Source organism: Paramisgurnus dabryanus, chromosome 14 (assembly GCF_030506205.2).
Source record: "Paramisgurnus dabryanus chromosome 14, PD_genome_1.1, whole genome shotgun sequence".
NCBI classification, from domain to species: Eukaryota; Metazoa; Chordata; class Actinopteri; order Cypriniformes; family Cobitidae; genus Paramisgurnus; species Paramisgurnus dabryanus.
In genome coordinates, this window is record NC_133350.1 from 19457149 (window position 1) to 19477823 (window position 20675).

At 37.2% G+C, this 20675-nt stretch overlaps 1 protein-coding gene across 2 annotated transcripts in view; it reads left to right on the forward strand.

Moving 5' to 3' along the window:
* Positions 1-20675, forward strand: part of synpra (synaptoporin a) — a 36782-nt gene extending 16107 nt beyond the window's left edge. Inside the window, exons 1-5 of one of the 2 annotated variants that reach the window (XM_065241460.2) lie at positions 9425-9660; positions 15357-15481; positions 16273-16471; positions 19044-19235; positions 19323-20675. In XM_065241460.2, the coding sequence (XP_065097532.1) occupies positions 9637-9660; positions 15357-15481; positions 16273-16471; positions 19044-19235; positions 19323-19589 (807 nt within the window). In that variant the 5' untranslated portion in view covers positions 9425-9636 and the 3' untranslated portion in view covers positions 19590-20675. Of the gene's footprint in view, positions 1-9424; positions 9661-15356; positions 15482-16272; positions 16472-19043; positions 19236-19322 lie in introns of those variants that run through there. The other variant, XM_065241459.2, reaches the window with a different exon arrangement.

Here is a 20675-nt window from a genome sequence, read left to right on the forward strand (position 1 = left end):
CTATTTGAAAGAGTATTAACACTTGACATTTTAATGACAAGTTCAATTTGTATCACTGGTAAAACCGTAAAAAGTGGTCAGACACAATTATAATAGCCAAATGACAGCCAATGTCAGAACCAACCACATGACAGTTTAATGTGATACCCATAAATCTAGGTAGTTTCTTGATAATTTATCTGCTATGTCATGTTTATGACAGATATATGACAAGTTATGTTGTCTTGGTACTGTCAAGTTGTCATGAGAAGTTATGATGTATTGGTTTATGTCAAGTTGTCATAACAAAGACATCTCAAAAAATTGTCATCTTTGCATTAAAAATGACATAATTGAGCAAACGACACTCAATGACAGTTTTCATAAACATGCATAAAATCTCCTTCATGTTCATGAAACCTGTCATGTCATGTTCATCTTATGAACACCCCTTCAAGTAAACTGTTCCCTTTATTTTTATCAGGCTCTTATGTTTAGGTTCAGTAATATTATATCACTTTTAATAAAAAGTTTATTAGTCACGATTTGAAATGCTTTATTTCCGCAAATGGCACTTTAGACAACATTCAATTTTACTTTCTTCAAATCTCCAATTCAAAGAAAAGTCTTCAGTCAATCTTTAATGTCCTTTCTAAATACAGGTAAAATTCCATCTCTCTCTCTCTCTCTCTCTCTCTCTCTCTCTCTCTCTCTCTCTCTCTCTCTCTCTCTCTCTCTCTCTCTCTCTCTCTCTCTGTGAGTGTGAATGTGAGACAGTGGCTCTGTTTGGGTGTTTTGGTGTAATCTTCTCTCTGCGCTCTCATTTTTGCCCTGCAGAACACAGCTGGGAAAGATTGATAAACAAGTGGCGGCATCATAACACTCACCCGCTCATAGCCGCACCAGTGTGCGTATTTGTGTGAGGGATTGGGGGGCTGAAGAAGAGCACTCCGCTGTAATGGGTGATTGGAGAGGGGGTTGGTCTCCAAAGCCTCTCACAATGCTTGAAGCGATGATGTTGGGGTTTTGTGCTCGTGTTTGTTTGTTTGTTTGGGCAAGCATGTGGTTATTCATGTGTGTATCTAGTGCATTGATGCACACCGCTTGGTTTGAGCTCCACTGGCTCGCACTTTTATTTGAGGCACACACCAAAAACAAGCCACATTATAATGAGCACCTCTCTTTTAAGTACTGAAGATAAGTGAACAAGTGGAAGTGGCTCGACCGAATACAGATAAGAGCATCATTGTAGTGACACACCTGCACCCTCTGGCTCTTGACTTGCATTTTTACAGTTTTTATTGGAGGTGTTATACTGAGATAGATATGAATCATACTTTTTTAACATGTCTGCCCCATGAGGTCACCTGCTCCATGTAAAACATAGACTACTGGTATGACTGACATCCTTAGGCAAATGAGTATGTGTTTAATAATAGCACATTCAATGTGTATTTTCACACAATTTATGCTCATCTTCATGTTGTCACTAGATGGCGCTTATTATATAATTTCCATAGCATTTTTAACACATCAGCTATTACATTACATAACCATCATAGTACACATTAATATACAGTCCACTTTAAATGTCAAAAAGACCAAAAGGGCAAACTGCACACAGTAGCAGCACTGCTTTTGGTTGGTTATGAAACATGTTAACCTGTAGTAAAATGTTTATTGTATTATGTTTCCCTCTTCTGATAGTTACCAGTGATATATTATTTAAAACCTGTAGAGCAAATAGTACTTTCCTATAAAAAATCTTCCTCTTTAAAATTCACACCATGTTTTTATTTATTAGACTGAACATTATGTGCATGTCTAGTAATGTTTGGTAAATACTGTAATTCCTAATGGATACAGTGGAGGGCAGCAGAGAGTTTCATTTAAGGTGATCTTGAGTCTCAAAATCTAATTATAAGATTAGGAGCAAAAAAGTTCCATTAATTTCATTATATATGATTTCAATCTTTGACATGACCTTACTCAGTCAATAAAAAGATAGCCAGAAAAAAAGAAGGAACGATTCTCTGGGTCAAAAAAATATAAATAATGTACAAATAATCCAGGGTGCTCTTCAAAAAAGGGCCTATAATAGCAATAAGAAAATAGAAAAATTTTATAAATATAAAAAAAACTTTTAATCAAAAAATGGCTATCGAGTACCGATTCACATAAATGAGAAATTGGATTCCCAGAGTTTCTCAGGCTAAGACCACTGGGTTTTTTCTAGCAAGGCTCCAGTGGGCTTTTCCTGTATCTGATACAGTTAAAGGGACACTTCACCCATTTGCATAAAGCTTTGTATAGTTAGAACCCCAGTCATGTTTTTGAATGGTCATACATAATTTTCTCAGTTGCTGCTGAAACCGGAGAAATACAGATTTCAGTGTTGGACTTCCTTCTTTCAATGATGTAAAATGATGATTTTTACATCATTGAAAGAAGGAAGTGCAACACTATCTTTGTTGAGGGGGTGAGACTACAAACACACCTTTTCTCGGTCAAATAGGCACCAAATTCTAAATGTATGTTACATTTCGACTACAAATATGACACACTTTCAATAAAGGATGCTCCTATAACTGTGAAATATGACTGCTGTATAATCAAAGGTCTTCAGTAGCACTTACAAAAAGGTTTAAGGGGGTATTATGACCTGCAGGCTGTGTTTTAAACAAATCATTTGTCTTAACATGCAATGTACTTGTAATTTAACTTATATACAGCACCCCATATACAGCGGCTATTAGTAAGCAGCTTTTATTCTCTGTAACCTGAATATAGGAACATAAATCTATACAACTATTGCATTAATTATAGCAAATTACAGATTAAAATTAAAATAAAACTTAACTCAATATAAGTGTAAAGGATGACGGTTATTTGTATCGCAACCTCAACATAGTCTATGATGTCAATAATAAACAAAATAAACGTGATAAAATTGAACAGATTTTTCAGTAAACTGTAAAAAAAAATTACTTATGAAGAGTCTATGGCTGCGTCCGAAAACTCTAAGGGAGGAAGGCATCAAGGCATGTCCGAATCCAATGTTAGGTTTACTTCCAACAGTCTTGTCTTATGCTGCGTTCCAGGTAGGTTTTTGAGCCCGTGAATAACGACTTCGAAACCACAACTCTATGCGTTACAGGCAGCCTGTAACCCGTGTTTTTACAACCTTCTACCTGTGAAAGTGCACTGGAACGGCAGTCAAACCCGTGACTTCCCACCCGTGAACTCATACTATCGATGTACTCCCAGTTCAGAGTCGTGAGTCATGGTTTTGAAGTCGTGATATACTTGTTACAGGTTGCCTTGAACGCAGCATTAGTTTATTAGTTTTTTCTCATTCTTCATCTAGTTTTTATTGCACCTGTTGTGTTAATCATCATCACCATCATTGTCTTCACCTGTGTCTTGTATATACCCCTGGCTTGTTTCCAGTGTTGGTCCAAGGCCGCAGGCCTAATCATAGTTGTGATGATATAAAGCTAGCTATATCACACTCCTATTCGGGCGATATTGCTTAAATATATATATATATATATATATATATATATATATATATATATATATATACAGTGGCAAGAAAAAGTATGTGAACCCCTAGGAATGAACTGGTTTTCTACTGTGATTTGCCATAGAATGTTATCTGATCCTCATCTAGGTCACAACAATAGACAAACACAATGTGCATAAGCTCACAAAAGATAAATAATTCCAGTTTCTTGTGTCTTTTTTGGAAACACCCATTAAACATTCACAGTGCTGGAGGAAAATGTAAGTGAGCCCATGGACTAATTACTTTATTGAAAGCTTTTTGAAAGCTGGCAAACTGGAGTTAATAAAATGAGTTTAAATGTGTGGTTTAGTGCAACTTTGATTGATATTAAGACACTCACACATTTTAAGATTGCTGTCCTTAAGAAGCATCAGCTCTTCTGAACCATGCTCTTATAAAGATATCTGATCAAGAGATGTTGCACTCCATAAGGCTGAAAAGTGATACAAACCAATCTCAAAATGTTTAGACCTCCATCAGTCTATACTTAGACAAATTGTCTATAAATGGAGACAGTTAAATACTGTAGCTACCCTTCCTAGAAGTGGGCACACAGTCGAGATGACTCCTAAGACACCATGCAGAATACTCAATGAAGTAAAGAAGAACCCACGAGTAACAGCTAAAGGCTTGAAGACATCATTGGAACGGGCACACAGCTCTGTTCCTGAGTCTACCATACGCAAGTCTTTGGACAGGCACGGTGTCTATAACAGTACACCACGGAGGAAGCCGCTGCTCTCCCGAAAAACATTGCTGTGAGCCTTAAGTTTGCAAAAGAGCACCTTGGCAAACCCCAGTGCTACTGGGAAAATATTTTATTGATTGATGGAACAAAAGTTGAATTTTTTGGGAAAAATGTTATGGCGCAAAATGGGCTTACCAACATCAAAACATCATCCCAACAGTGAAGTATGGTGGAGGGAACATCATGATTTGGGCTTGCTTTGCTGCCTCATGGCCTGGACCACTTGCAATTATTAAGTTTAAAAAAAAAATACAGAATAATGTCAGGGTGGCTGTCCACCAGTTGAAGCTCAGTAGAAGTTAATTAATGAGACAGGACAATGACCTTAAGCATTGTAGTAAATCCACTACAGACTGGCTTAAGAAAAACAAAATGCGCCATTTGGAGTGGCCTAGTCAAAGCCCAGACCTTAACCTGTGGAATGACCTCAAGAGAGATGTTCACACCAGACATCCTACAAATGTGTCTGAGTTAAAGTGGTTTTGTAAAGGGGAATGAGCAAAAATTGCTTCTCAACGATGCGCAGGTCTGATTCAGAACTGAAAGCGCTTGCTTGAAGTATTTGCTGCCAAATGAGGCTCAACAAGCTGTTAAATCCAAGGGTTCACTTACATTTTCCTCCAGCACTATGAATGTTTAATGGGGGTTCTCAAAAAAGACACAAGAAACTAGAATTATTTGTGTGTTGTCACCTTATGCACATTGTGTTTGTCTATTGTTGTGACCTAGATGAGGTCATTTTATGGCAAATCACAGTAGAAAACCAGTTTATTCGGGTTCACATACTTTTTCTTGCCACTGTATATATATAAAATTCCAGGCTATATTTAATGAAGTAATTCAACAGTCTGTTAATGCCATAAAGCACTTTACTGAACTATGTGCCTGATGGCTAATTAAACATCACTGTAACATAGATCTGTCATAAAATATTTGTATCTCACATCACATGAGCCAGCAGGCAGCTTTCTTATTCAAAGAGTTTTATAGCTAAATTAACACTATTGACTTAACATACATAGAAGTATAGCGCATGTCTCTTATTAGGAAGAAATGCAGTATATATTTTATACCGCAGCCGTAATGATATGGATCATTCAGTTTAGTGTTTCTCTTGTTCTGTTGCTTTCTAAGAACGGTGTGATTGAGGATATCTTTGACCTACATGTTTGAGTTTCAGGAACTGTATGAAGTTGTTAAGCAGCCCTGGTTGTTGCTCAGCTCAAGTTTCAGGAAGGCTGAATGATGGACACATCAATCGGGATTGTGGGAGCAGCGTAGGTGACTTTGAAAATGCACATATATTTTGTTATCATTTGTTAGCCTACACTTTGCTCAGACACACAAAACACTGTAAGCCTGATCTAAGATCAGTTATGTGCATTTAAATGTCTAAGTACGCAACACAAGGCAATTTTTTTCCTATTATATAAACAATTATAAAATATGACTATTATTTTTAGTTAAAAGATTGTTGTAATATGCTTATGACTTGCAAATGTAATGCTCAGTTAAAGGGGACATTTCACAAGACATTTTTAAGACGTAAAATAAATCTCTGGCGTCTCCAAAGTACGTATGTGAAGTTTTAACTCAAAATACCGTATAGATAATTTATTATAGCATTTTAAAGTTGCCACTTTATAGGTGTGAGAAAAAAATTGCCATTTTTATAAAATGTATGTAGAATAAAAAAATTCTGCACAGTAAAAATTCTGGATTTGGGTAAATGTAATTTGAAATGTTTAAGTGCATATTGAAATCTTTAATAATGTAGACTTTTGTCGAGATCTATTCTGAAACTCATGGAGACATTTGTAAGAAGCTTACATTTAATATCTGATTTTCTCAACAACAAAAACATCTGAAGTGAGGGCTTCCCCAAACCCAAGCTTTCCCTCCACTGTATATAACATGACATGACAGTTTCTTCGTCGGATACTGTTTAAAGTTGACTCATCATTCTGTTGGCTAGAGACTGCGGAGACTGAAAATATTTTGGTAGGGAAAGACCTATCAGACCTTTCCTCATTACCCACCCAACAGGTGCCATGCACATATGGGTCTCTGAGAGAGATTCATCCTTCCCACTCACTGTTGAGATTTCACACACTCCTCACCTGTTGTCCCATGGGTTTCTCACACCTGTCCATTAGATTCGGCTAATGCCGACTGTGATTCCACCGCTGTCAGACCCACTTTCATTTGATTGCGTCAACTCAAGAGTGCCTGCCTGGGCATCCTGTAGTGAATGGATGGTCTTAATAGAAACTCTTTGGGACTAGATGTATTGTAAAGTCTAATAATCACAATGGGGAATCCTTTCAAACTGAATTATAGTTGAACTCTTAAATAGATAAGTTCATGGGGAATCCATTTTTTGCTTCACTGTTAGAAAAATATGTATCCCAGCTGTAACTGTGGTGGTACCCCTTTATAAAGTACAACTTTGCACATATGGGTTCATATTAGTATCTCAAAGCCACATATTTGTACTAAATGTATGCATATGCAGGGATCAACGCAAATATTTTTTTATACTGGCCCGGTCGGGCCAATGGTTCAGGTTTTCACTTGCCCTGCCAAAATGTACACTGGCCCCAATAAAAAATGTCAGTGTCACATATTTAAAAATAATAATTCAGAAATCAAATATTATTGTATACATATACAACAGACATGTTCCAATGTAAAAAGGCTCCCAACTTTTCTGCTTTACCTGTAAACTGACAGCAAATTGTGCAAAATTGCATTGTTTCTTTGGTCGTGTTTTAACCAAGTAAATGTCTACTTCCAAGATGTTAAATAATTGATGCATTGATGAAAATATATTTTAGTGACTGAGGGTGAAGCACTGGCCCAGTCGGGCAAGTGACAATACTTTTTACTGACACGAACGTCTCTCACGCATGCCCCGGGCCACAGGGCAGTCCTTTATGTTGAACCCTGATATGTTAACCTAATGGTACATATTAGGACCTTTTAAAAGGGCACTTTCCCAGTGACAGCTCGGGTACATATTTTGACAATTTTTTCAAACAATGTAGTATGATGTTTATCTTATTTTGAGGTCAAATGCTAGGAGTGACAATCTTTTGCATGCGTTAAATTTAGCCTTAATTTTGGTAAGTTGAGGTTTTAAAATGCACATCATGAGACCTTAAATTCTATTTTTTTATAGAGACCTGACACAACCTTCATTGTTAAGCATTAGCTTTCCAAGTTTCTCTGGCATGAAATTTATACAGGCATTTTGTGGTCAGCCTTGTGAAAGCATCATTGTTTTAACCACATGCTGTCTTATATTAAAGGGGTCATATAGTATAGATTTTTTTAAAGATGTAAAATAAGTCTTTGGTGTTCCCAGAGTCTGTAAGTGAAGTTTTATCTCAAAATACCCCACTGATAATTTATTATAACATGTTAAAATTGCCACTTTGTAGGCCTGAGCAAATGTCCTTTAAATGCAAATGAGCGGATGAAATGCATTGTTGAAATTGAAACTCATTTGTGCTGTCAATTATTTTTTCTGTCTCTCTTTCTCTCTGCATTAAATGGCAGTGCCATGGTTGGATAGTGCACATTAAGGAGCGGTATTATTGTAATTGGCCTTGCTACCTATATCACAAAACAGGAGAAATCTGAACTAGCAAATTTTTCACATGCTTGCACAGAATGGTTTACCAAAACTAAGTTACTGGGTTGTTTGTTTTCACATTTTCTAGGTTGATAGAATCACTGGGGACCCAATTATATTACTTAAACATGTAAAATGTCAGATTTTCACGCTATGACCCCTTTAACTCTTTCGCCGCCATTGACGAGATATCTCGTCAATTAAGAGAAAACGCTTCCCCGCCAATGACGAGATTTTCCGTCTTTCCGCAATACCGTTATTATCCACCAGGTTCCGCAACTTATACAACCCTGATGTAGCGCCTCACGTGAAAGAGAAAGAACTCTGTGTATGTTTTAAAGATCGCTCTGCATCTGATCTCTATCAAAAGTCCTTCGCAAAAATGGAATTATCTCAGCTTTTTGCTCAAAATTGGGTGTTTTTGAAGAAACCTACCCATGTTTGAGAGGTGATTACAAGAGAACTAATGAAGGTAGGATGAAACGTTTTTTTTTTGTTTGAAAGCAGAGGGTCTGTTCTTTCATCTGATATATTGTTTGTTTATTTATTTAAAGAAAAAAATTTTCTGGAAGACATTAAACTTTTGTGAAAATCATGAAAAATGCTGGCGCTGGCTGGCAACTTTTTTTAAAAAAACGCTGGCGGGGAAAGAGTTAAGAGATTAGAGCTCAGATGCAAAAGTTGCCAAATGGCGCCACCTCCGTCAAAAATGAAATAATGATATTGACCGAATACCTTCATCAAATACTTTCACTTCAAATCTGCTTAATCCCAGCCTTAGGCCATTCAAAAATACAGCTTTGTTGGTAGAATCCAATTAAGACGACTTTTTAATAAGTCCTTTAAATATGTCATTAATAATTTATTTTAACAATGTCTCAATTAATCTCACAGTTTAATAACACAGACAAAATTTTACTACTTTCAACAAAAGTCAGAAATGTTTGCCTAGCATATAGTGTTAGATCCAAATGATACTTAAGGATCAGACATCGTCTTAGACCATACCACACCTGCCTGAGTATTGACCAATTCCTTTTTTTGGCATGAGTCAGTTCCTGTGTGCCATATAACTTAATCTGATACTGGATTTCAGCCATAAAGAGTAGAGTATATCTTTTTTTAATTTATTGTTAATTGATTGCTGGATCTTTTATAAATACATAATGAGATTTCCATTTTCCACTTTGAATGCTGTAAATCAATGTGACTCAATGCTAGTGAAAAAAAAGAAAAGCATGTTTTATTAAACATTGGTACTGTTATATTGCCATTATCAGTGGTAAAAGACAAAATGCGCAACCAGTCGTTGCTTATTATGGCTTATAACCTTTTTTAACATACTAGACATAATACCACACAGACACTGGAATATTTAGATATCTACATGTACATGATTTATCATATGATTCATAAAATAGTCTTTTTGTGTAGTTACAATATATTGCATGACATGTAACTTCACTATGACTACTTCGTGGTTCCTGTAGTAGAGAGTCCCTGTATTTACTTGTGACTCCAGAGCAGAGCACAGGGTTATGCTTAGAGACCCGCATTGAAGTGCCAGCCCTCTCCTATCTCACTCTTCTGAGCTCATATTCCCTCCTTCTCCATCCTGACGAATAGCTAGATACAGAGATACAACAGAAGCTACTTGTTGGAAGACCATCTTATGTTTTGAAGCTGGATATCTCTTGATTTTAAATGTGTATGGTCATTTTTGCACCGGTAAGTCCTAGCTTTGGAATCCTTAATTTTGTAGCAGCCTTCAGGTGCTATGTACTGTAGTTGTTGCACAGTTGACTTAGGGCTGGGGGTATATTGAGTTTTAGTAATATATCTGTATTTTTCCTGATGAGACAATGCCATCTATATGGGTATAGTCTGATGTGACCCTCAATCTTTACAACAGAAGCTCTGGCAGAAATGTACTCGGAGGTCAGACGTAAGCTTTCCAACCTGCTTGCATGTTGTGCAACTGTATACATTTTTTTTAAACATCATGAAAAAACCCTGTCTTTGGGTTTTAATTTCTTTATACACTGTTTAAACAAGGTGATTGTGGCATCTCACACGAGGCTTTGACTTGCTAACATGTATTCAGTTTTGATGAAAATATTGAGATATGCATTGCATTTTTATCACATTCATCCCAAATTTACCGAGATATGAATTTGAGTCAATATCGCCCAGCGCAGTTTGACTTTAACTTTATTTGATATTCGGAAGATGTTTTGAGCTATAAGATGCTGAAAATCTGTGCTTTGTCTTCAAAAGAGAACATGCTTTGTTTCTCCAACTTAAACATCCAGCGATACTAAATTAGTTACTGATGTATTGAATACTAAATCACCTGATTAGCTTTCTTAATACAGACTATAAACACTATAAATAACAGGCATGCATTTCCAGTGCAATTGTAAAACGGAAATAATCCTCGTAATTTTGCATTAATTGGAATCCAGACTTTTTTCTCTCAGTAACCGAAATGGTGTCACATATGTGTGGATGTAATCGAAAGGGCTGAATTCACCAATTTGTTACATATAAATAGCAACTTCTATGCCAAAACAGAATCATGTACCTCTCCTACTCGTAAAAAAATAGTATTCAATTATTCGTCCAAGTGCCAGAGACCTTTTAGCTGCTAGCACTGTTCTCATATTGAATTATTTGTGATTCTGAATGGGTGAGATGCCTATTTTTGTTAGCTTATGAATGAATCATTATTCACGATCAAAAAGGGGATTTGGCTTCCAGTGTATCTCACAAAGTATCTAAGAGTAGATGTTCAGAGATCTGATTCCCTAAACCCACACAGATCGATGCCATTGTGAGCTTTTGGAGGTTTCAGAAGCTAAGACATTTTTACATTGTTACATATCTGTCTTTATGTTGCCATGGTGATGTCCTGGTGATTAATCATTCCAGGTATCTTGTTTGGAATGCTTACCTGTATTCCCAAATAGAGTAGACCTCAGAGTAATATATTAGGCTGTAAAGCCATTAACAAATAAGACTGAATACTACATGAATAAAGTCATAAGTAGTCCAGGGCCAAGCTTTGTCTGAGCAAGGTTTTTTGGGCAAACTGCATACTGCCTTGCACTGGTTTATCTTTTTTGTCTGTCCGTGCTGAATGTCATTATCATCCTTTGTTTTGTTCAGTCCTTTAATTGAAGTTTTACAAAAAATGTCTTGGCATGTTTCAGCAGTGCTTCTGGGCCTGGCACCTATCCCCTAAAATGTTTATATGGTTACCAAACAAAATATATATGCTGATCATGTGTAAGAAACAAGTTTTGGTTTTATCCACTCATGGGCGTCGGAAGCAAATGAAAAGTGGGTGGGTCCCCACATAACACCCCCCCCCCCCCGAAAAATACATTTACTGCAATAGATGACATTTTCATGTTTCCTTTTAATTAGCCTGAACATTTGCGTTTATTAAATTAAAGACAGTAGCCTATTACTTCGAAATTCTGGTAATAGCCCTTTAAATATTTAGCAAATAATGACAGATGTCATGTTTCATTTATCTTTCTCTGTGTCATTTTTTTTCTCTACTCTGCTGACAGTAGGCTACAATGTTTATTTTTTATTTTGAGGAAATAAAAGGTAAGAAAAACGAATGAAGGTAAACTGATACAACTTTTGTATACCTTTTTTATTTGTTATACCCAATTTCTCTTTCTCTCTCTTGGAGAAATATAAATGTGAGATTCTGGAAATGAGATCACTTTATTTTATGGTATCCGTCGGGAAACAATGCTGTCATAAGAGTTTGAGCATGTGTACTTCTAAAACACAATCGATTAAACAGAGGTATGACTTTATTAATTCTGCAAATGTACCTCGCAAATAATAACAATAGCCTACGCGAGGACGTTCATGTCGCAAATTGAAAGTAATTGCAGGCTTCTGTAAAAAAAAAACTTGAAAATTATCCAGCGATCGTGGGACCATAATCAAAATAAACTATTTTACAGCAGTAATAATATTTTAACGATTAGCCTACACTTTTAACGTTTGAAAGGAACCACATTTAGTGCTGTGTTAATTATCATTAAAAGCAAAACGGGATCCCTGTGCCTCCGCGACAGACGCAATTCTACTGGCATCTCTCCTCATCATCTCCTCTTTTTTTCTTCTGTGTCTTGAACTTGGGGCTCGAGTCCGACCTAAGGTTCGAGCTGCCTTTAATTATTAAGACTAAATGGGCAGGCAAACTCGTGAAACAATGAAAGTAAAATAATCCGCTATAATATGGTTTTACACGTCTATAGAAAATATACTATAAATAAAGCAGTTATTAATTTTCCTAATGCATGGTTGTTTGACATTTACTTCTGTTTAAAACATTTGGCAAAGGAGGTTTTTCAGCACTATGTTCGAACAGCAACTCAGCATCCACTCACCCCCGCGAATTATGTTTAAAAGCTGAAACGGGTCCGCGGTGTAAAAAAAGCAAAGGTTAGGGATCCCTGCTCTAGTGGAATGGATTTGGACTAACAGCGCTTTGATAAGTGAACAGACAAATGCGCTAAATTAGAGAAAAAGTGGGTGGGTCCATTATCATTGGTCTTAAAAAGTGGGTGGGTCCTGTCCCACCCACGTATAATGGTTCCGACGCCCATGTATCCACTGGTAATTGACTGGACTGTATAATGTGATGTCTGTGTGACAAATAATTGAGGGACGTTGATGAAAGATTAACATGCACATGAACCATTCACAAAAAGACCAGAAGCATGTATTAAGAAGTATACCAAGTTGACCAATTGGGTTGTAATTTAACCTATTCAGGGCTGTTTTAACCCAGAATGCTGGGTTGTTTAAACCCATTGTTGGGTAAAAAATAAACATTTTCTAGGTTAATTTAACCCAATGGATGAGTTTGTCCCTTTTTGAACCAATGCTGGGTTGCAACTTTTTTATAATCTATACCATGTCACCCATTCTGAAATTACTTTTAGTAATTTTACTTAATTCTTTCTTTTAATCTTTGTGATCAATGTGAGGATTCAACATTATCTCTAACCATATACTATAAATAACTATTTTACGAGGTGTTCATTCATATGACCCACTCGTACATTTTTGTATGATTTGCTTTCGCTATAGTGACATCAGGGTTATGGTCAGTGTTAGGTGTGAAGTTTCATCATTTATATATTTTTATGATTATTGTAAATTTTTTGTATGATTCACTATGAATTATCCAACTTACAAAATACGTAGGAACTTCCATAAGTTTAAGCTGGCTCAACACCTAGAGCATTTGGTCTCTATGGCTAAAACAAAGCAGTTTTGCTTTTAAAGGTCCTGTTTTTCCTGTTTTTGAAGCTTTGATTGTGTTTATGGTGTGCAATTAAACATTTGTTAATGTTTTGTGTGTAAAAAACCCAACCTGATCTTACAAATTTCTGTGAAATAGTCACGCATTATTTTGCTTAGTTTTGCGTGGCATTGTCACGTATTTCCACCATTTTACGCATTTATTTTCTGTGTCAGTTTGGGGTTCGTGTTTAGGATGTCACTTTAAGTATTGGTTTATACTATTTTTTCGTATGCTTTTTAAACCATTGTCGCCTGACGTTAGGGTTAGAGTTGGGTTTGGGTAAGGATGTCATTTTATGTAACAGAAAGTTGTTCTAACCCCAAAACGAAGCAACAATTTTAAGAAAATAGGAAAAACAGTTGAGTAACCAATACGTGCAACTGACACGGAAAGGAAATGCGTGGCACGGGCACGTAAAATGGTGGAAATACGTGACAATGCCACGAAAAACTTTGCAAAATAATGTGTGACTATTTCACGTAGTTTGTGAGATCAGGCTGAAAAAAACAGTGAACAGTATATTTCACACAATTTACTTATCTCTATTAGGGATGCACCGAATCCAGATTTTTTGGGTTCGGCCAAATACCTAATCCACTGTTTAAGATTCGGCCGAAACCAAATACCGAATCCTACTCGCATTCTTATTCCATTACAGGGCTCGCAAAATTTCAAAATCCCTGGTAGCCCTTCGGGCAGGAACTCTTCAGTTTTTGGTAGCCCGAAATTTTGCCAATACAAAGCCAATAGGGCCTCTCACCACAACGTGTAATCTGCTATTCTTGTTGTTGTTTAGATGCTGTTGTTTTTTTAACAAAAAAAAAAAAAGGATTTCCATGTAAACCAACTGTTCCTGCTCATCCCCACACCAGATATACCCACCATTTAAAAGTGGTTCAGTGGGTCACTAAACTCACAGTTTGGATCATCCAGATTGGATCATTTTTTCGATCAGAAAAACAGGGGCTACTGTCGCTTTAAGAGCGATTCTGCACAAGTCACTCTCTTCACTGCCCGTACAATCTATATCACTTTAAAGCTTGCTGCGAGAGATTTAATTTTCTTACGTGAGGATAGTAATGACTGACAGGGCGAAGTTGGAGGATTTGCACAAAAATCCATGACAAATCAGTATGGATTGCTTCCTGTACTGCGGCTTCGCCCGATCGCGAAAGTGAAAGTAAAACTCGAGCGCGCGCTGAAACGCAATTTAAATACCCAATGCCTGAATTTCATGCACCACAATTACCCATCCAAATCTGTGAGAGAATACATAAGCATTTTTTCCTTCCTATAAGTCAAGATAGCCCGACGGGCAGGGCGGGGATGCATTTTGATAGCCCGACTGCAAAGCACAATGAAAGCGATGCGGTGCGATGAGCTAGTTTTTCCAGGTGCGTCCACGAAATGTGAAACGCCCCTAAGGCTCACCGGAAAAAAAAACACTTATCTCCACGTCAGCACCTGATGTGTGGAATCAACGGCCGCGTGACGTCGACCAGCGTAGCGCAAGCTTAGGGTTCGGTTCGGTGGAAAAAAATTTAAGATTCGGCCGAACCCGAACCCCGTCAAAAAGCCCAGTATTCGGCCGAATCCGAATCCTGGATTCGGTGCATCCCTAATCTCTATACCGCTGTTTTCACTGTCCTAAAAACGGGCTGATGTCTTCCTTGTTCTTTGAAGTCCTTCCTTATGTAAAGAAATACTTAAGGAGTTCTGATTGTGTAGTTTGTTTAGTGTGTTGTGATTCGACAGCAGCTTAGCTTAGCAGAGCCGTTTGAGCTTAGCTGGTGACTGACGTATTCCTCTGGGTGGAGTTTAGTCAAAAACTCTTATATTGATGTCATTCAACCAGGAAGTAGACGGCTGTTTGTTAAAGTAGAGGGCTGTTCACTGTAGGCTTTGTAAGGGGAATTCTGTTAAAGAAAATATATCGCCTGACATTGAACTTTGAGCTTTATCATTTTGCAGGTATTATTGATGTTCTTATCAAACTAAAGTTTGAAAAATGGGATCAGGAAAAACGGGACCTTTAAAATAACACAGATGAGTTGTAATTCTGATGTGTTCTGTATCTCTGCAGCTTTTTGCCATCTTTGCATTTGCAACATGTGGAGGTTACTCTGGGCAACTGAGGGTTAGCGTGGACTGCATCAATAAGACCGACAGCAACCTCAGTATCGGCATCAACTTTGCCTATCCATTCAGGTAAGGCTAGTTTAAAGTTCCTAGTGTGAATGTGTTGTGATTATAGAGATATGTGAAGCCATACGTAGTCAATATAAGTACAAGACAATAGAGTATTAATTTAAATCAGGACTATCATTCTTTGTTTAAAATAATTGATAAGATTTATTTCTAATATGTGGAATGTTATTGTTTTTAACAGACAGAAGATCCTTTGTAGACATAATAAAAAAACTTAATGTCTTGTAAGTTGCAGTAACAGGCTGTTTTGATGGCTTTATGCCCTGAAAGGTCAAGCACACACAAGATGTCCACATCAGTGTGATGCTTTGAAGAAGCCCTCAGGTCTCCCACTGTATTCACTAGAGATGAGCTTCAAGTACAGAGATATCAAAGGAGGACAAGGCAGAAATAGACGTAACTGTATGACAGGATCCTTATATGTTGCAGTTATATCTGATTTAATATCATTTGACGGCAGCATAAAACAGAGTCGAATTGTTTGCCACTGTTTTGTGCTGTGTCTTATCATAGCTTTGAGCCATCTCTGCTAACTTTGGGACACAATGTTAAAAATATATATTATTCTGAAATAAATTCATTGAATAGAAAAATAACTGTCAGGTATTTTTTAATTTTGCATTTCACTGAAAAAAGAATATTATGCAAGTTGGGAACGATAATGATGAAAGGATTTCATTTGATTTTTGTATGGCTTTAATCTCAGTTTGACCTCATGCTGGGCTGAATCTGTATAAAATGAAACTGTATAAAAGGCATGACATTTTTGTGCAATAAACGTATTGTAACAGGTTGAATCGAGTGGAATTTGATGTACCGATGTGTGAGGGAAGGAGACAAGAGCGGCTGTACCTGATCGGAGATTTCTCCTCATCAGCTGAGTTCTTTGTCACCATTGCTGTCTTCGCCTTCCTCTACTCGCTTCTGGCCACTGTGGTCTACATCTTTTATCAGAACAAGTATCGTGAGAACAACCGTGGACCTCTCATTGTGAGACCTGATGTTATTTTATAACCTAAAGTGTAAAAATCCAAGATAAAATCTAATTCTGCACTGTTAATAAAAAGTTTGTTCAACTTAACAAAGTAAGTTACCTGGTTTTCTTAAATTTTTGAGGTAAATTAAAATGTTAGTTGTTAATATGTTGAATAAGCTTAAGATTTTAAGTAAGCAAGTAACTTACTTCATTAAAGGAATAGTCTACTCATTTTCAATATTAAAATATGTTATTACCTTAACTAAGAAGAGTTGATACATCCCTCTATCATCTTAGTGCGTGCACGTAAGCGCTGGGGCGCGCTGCGACACTTCGATAGCATTTAGCTTAGCCCCATTCATTCAATGGTACCACTCAGAGATAAAGTTAGAAGTGACCAAACACATCAACGTTTTTCCTATTTAAAGCAACACTATGTAGTTTTTTTATCTTTAAATAATGTCTCTAAAATTATTTCAGTGATAGAACAACTTTTAACTGGACAAATTGTACTGTTGCTGCAACCTGAGCAACCTCCTAGCTGCTACAAGTACACTCTGAAAGTGGCGGTGGAGGGTAGAGCACACAGCCCCGCCCCTCCCCCTGCCTGCAGAAGAGTGTCTGATACCAGGCACTGTTGCGTTTTTCAACCACATGGGGGAGCTGTAAGTCATTTTTACATGGAAACTACATAGTGTTGCTTTAAGACGTATATTTTATGGCGTAATAGCACTTTTGGGAGTACTTCGACTCGCCTGAAAAATCCGCTCCCCTTCTCCCTCTCATAATGGGAGAGGGAGAGTGTTACTGCGCCGAGTCAAAGTACTCCCAAAAGTGCTGTTCCGCCATACAATATAGTTCCTCTTTTAAATCCGCTTAGAAAAGCGCTACATTTTATTTTGTACCACCAAACTTGCTCGTATAACTACTCGTCTTAAATAGGAAAAACGTTGATGTGTTTGGTCACTTCTAACTTTATCTCTGAGTGGTACCATTGAATGAATGGGGCTAAGCTAAATGCTATCAAAGTGTAGCAGCGCGCTCCAGCGCTTACGTGCACGCACACAGATGATAGAGGGATGTATCAACTCTTCTTAGTTAAGGTAATAACATATTTTAATATTGAAAATGAGTAGACTATTCCTTTAAGTTAAACCAACAAATCTTTTTTACAAAGTGAGATTAGGTTTGAGTTTGATATTTACTCATTGATTTAACATTGATTTCAATTTTTACATGACTGACTTAGTCAATATTAAAGGGACACTCCACTTTTTTTTTTTTGAAAATATGCTCATTTTCCAACTCCCCTAGAGTTAAATTTTTTTTACCAGTTTGGAACCCATTCAGCCGATCTCCGGCTCTGGCAGTACCTCTTTTAGCATAGCTTAGCATAAACCATTGAATCTGATTAGACCATTAGCATCGCGCTCAAAATGACCAAAGAGTTATTTTTCCTATTTAAAACTTGACTGTTCTGTAGTTACCTCGTGTACTTACAGTAGACCGATGGAAAATTAAAAGTTGTGATTTTCTAGGACTATATTGCTAGGAACTATACTCTCATTTTGGGGTAATAATCAAAGATTTGCTGCCGTAACATGGCTGCAAGAGGCTCAATGATATTGCGCAGTGCCTGAAAATAGTCCCCTTGGTAACTTTCAATAGCAGTGGACTATTTCCGGGTAATTTCAGAATAACATTTCCTAGAATGTTTTTCACATTATGTTGGATTTTATTTAGAAAACAGTAATTGGCTTTAAATTACTTTAGCTGGGGTTTTACAGGCAGGGCCACAAATGCTCAGATATTTGTGGACCGTGTCCAAGTTCTGCTTTTAGGGAAGGCCAACCAATAAACAAGCTTATATTTATAATAAAACACCAAATGTTATAAATTTGTTAGAGATGACAGTTATGTGTCATACTTAACATTTAGGGGCGGTTTCACAGACTAGTCCTAGACTAAAATAAATGTAAGAGCTGTCCAAACTGAAAACCACTTGCACTGACACATCTTAAAATACATCAGTGTCCTTTGTTTTGCCTCAAAATGCACAGAAGTAATGGTTTAAGTAAGGCATGTTTGTTACAACTAGTTGGCTTAAGCTAATCACCCCTGAGGGGCGGTTTCCCGGACAGGTTTTAGATTATATTAGACTAGGCTTTAGTTATATTAGGACATTTAAGTAGTTTTTTTTTCAAAAATACCTTACAAAAAACATTGTGCATCTTGAGAAAAAACAATGGCAGTGATATATGTTAAGATATATATGTGCAGCTAAAACATGCATTTTAGTCTGGGATGATAAGCCCTGTTCGGGAAACTGGCCCATTATGATTTATGATTGCATAAAATTCACCTTTATTGAATTTAAAGCTGACATGTATATTTTGTGTGTTCGTTTTGTGGTTACAATCATGCTTGCCAGGACATATTGGCACAGCAACATCCATTAACGGATGTTTCAGTTTTTGCAATTCAATGAGGCCAGTCATCGATTCCATGAGTCACCTAACTGAGAAATCACAGGTTTTACTTGAAATGCTGAAAATATTTGTAACACGCTCTCCTCGTGCTTCCTAGGACTTCGTTGTGACGGTGGTGTTTTCATTCATGTGGCTAGTGAGCTCTTCAGCCTGGGCCAAAGGTCTGTCAGATGTGAAAGCAGCCACTGATCCAGATGAGGTGGTTCTGCTCATGTCGGCTTGTAAGGTGCAGGCCAACAAGTGCAGCTCAGTGTACGGTCCCAGGTGGTCTGGCCTGAACACGTCTGTGGTAAGACAGGAGCTCCTACTTTAACCACGGATGTCAGTTGTCTGTGTAGTCGTTCTTTTACATTTTTCACTTGTTCTTTTTTCCCAGGTGTTCGGTTATTTGAACTTCGTGCTGTGGGCTGGAAACATCTGGTTTGTATTTAAAGAGACGGGATGGCACAAGGGAGGCTCAGCACGGTATCCCGTTTCATCCTCAGAAAAACAAGCCACTGCCTTCAACCAACAGGTCTACAGTCAGGGAACCTTTGATCAATCAGGAGGTGCTTTTACTGGAACAGGTGACTTTGCACAATCAGAATATAGCCAGGTGGGAAATTATGCTTCAAGTGGGCCCATCTCCTACACCAATCAGTAAACCCCTCCCCCTCATCCCTAAAAACAGGGAACCAAATTCTAAGGGCAAAGTTTAACAATGAGCACAAGTGAAAGATGGAGATTAATTTAAATGATATATTTAAAAGCATATTTTATTTCCTATTAAACAATATTAATAAAGCCTATTTTTTGTCCTAAATATCGTTTGTAAGAATGAGAGAGATTTTTGTCTGTACCTGTTTGTAAATGTTACTAACAAATTTTGGCATTTACCACTGAAATATCATTGGTTGTTACAATGCATGTGAAGTTAGGATGTCAACATGAAGGTTTGCTTTCATTTTATTACTGTTGATGTTTTGGGATGTTAACTGATTACTGTTTGTGAGGTTTTCCAGAATTCAAATCCCTAAAATAATGTCATGCCGGTGGTTGTTGTATTTTACTGTAAAAAAAAAAATCTGTGGTCCATGTTTATATGACTCGCTGATGTTTGAACTGCATGAAGTTGTGCCACATTACGTTAAGTTTATCTTAGTTCGGGAGGAGCATGGTCATGTAATCCAACCAATCAGCCATTCCTCATCTCTGTCCCGTGACAGTTTTTGAAGCATCCCTCCTCCACCCCATCCCCTCACTCTCAGATATTACATCTATCCCAGTTAAAGGGAGGGGGGGTACACTGGGTTCAGGCTACAATTCTATGCTTGGAGCAGCACAGTACGCCAAATATGCTTTATCTCATTCCCTATTGATTACATGTTAATGTGAATTTGTGAAATGTGTACATCATTTAATTGCTTGAAGTCCAAACAGGGTCGTATTGTCTATTCTGTGACTTGAATTATGATCACAAGGTGATTTAATTGAAAGGAGTTGATCGTTGATTTCCCTGCTCTTATTTTTTCTCATATATGTTTCTTTTATAATGCATGTTGTATTGATCACAACGGAGAAGAAAAAAACATTGTTATTCTGATTGCTGTCGCGTTTTAATGTAAACTGGTTTTCTGTCTTGATATATTTGCATTTTCAGCTTTGGGTGTGAATGCTTTAATGCATTTTGTGCAAGGACAATAAAATATTGTGCATTCCTTTACACTAAAGTAATTGGGCTGTTTCATGA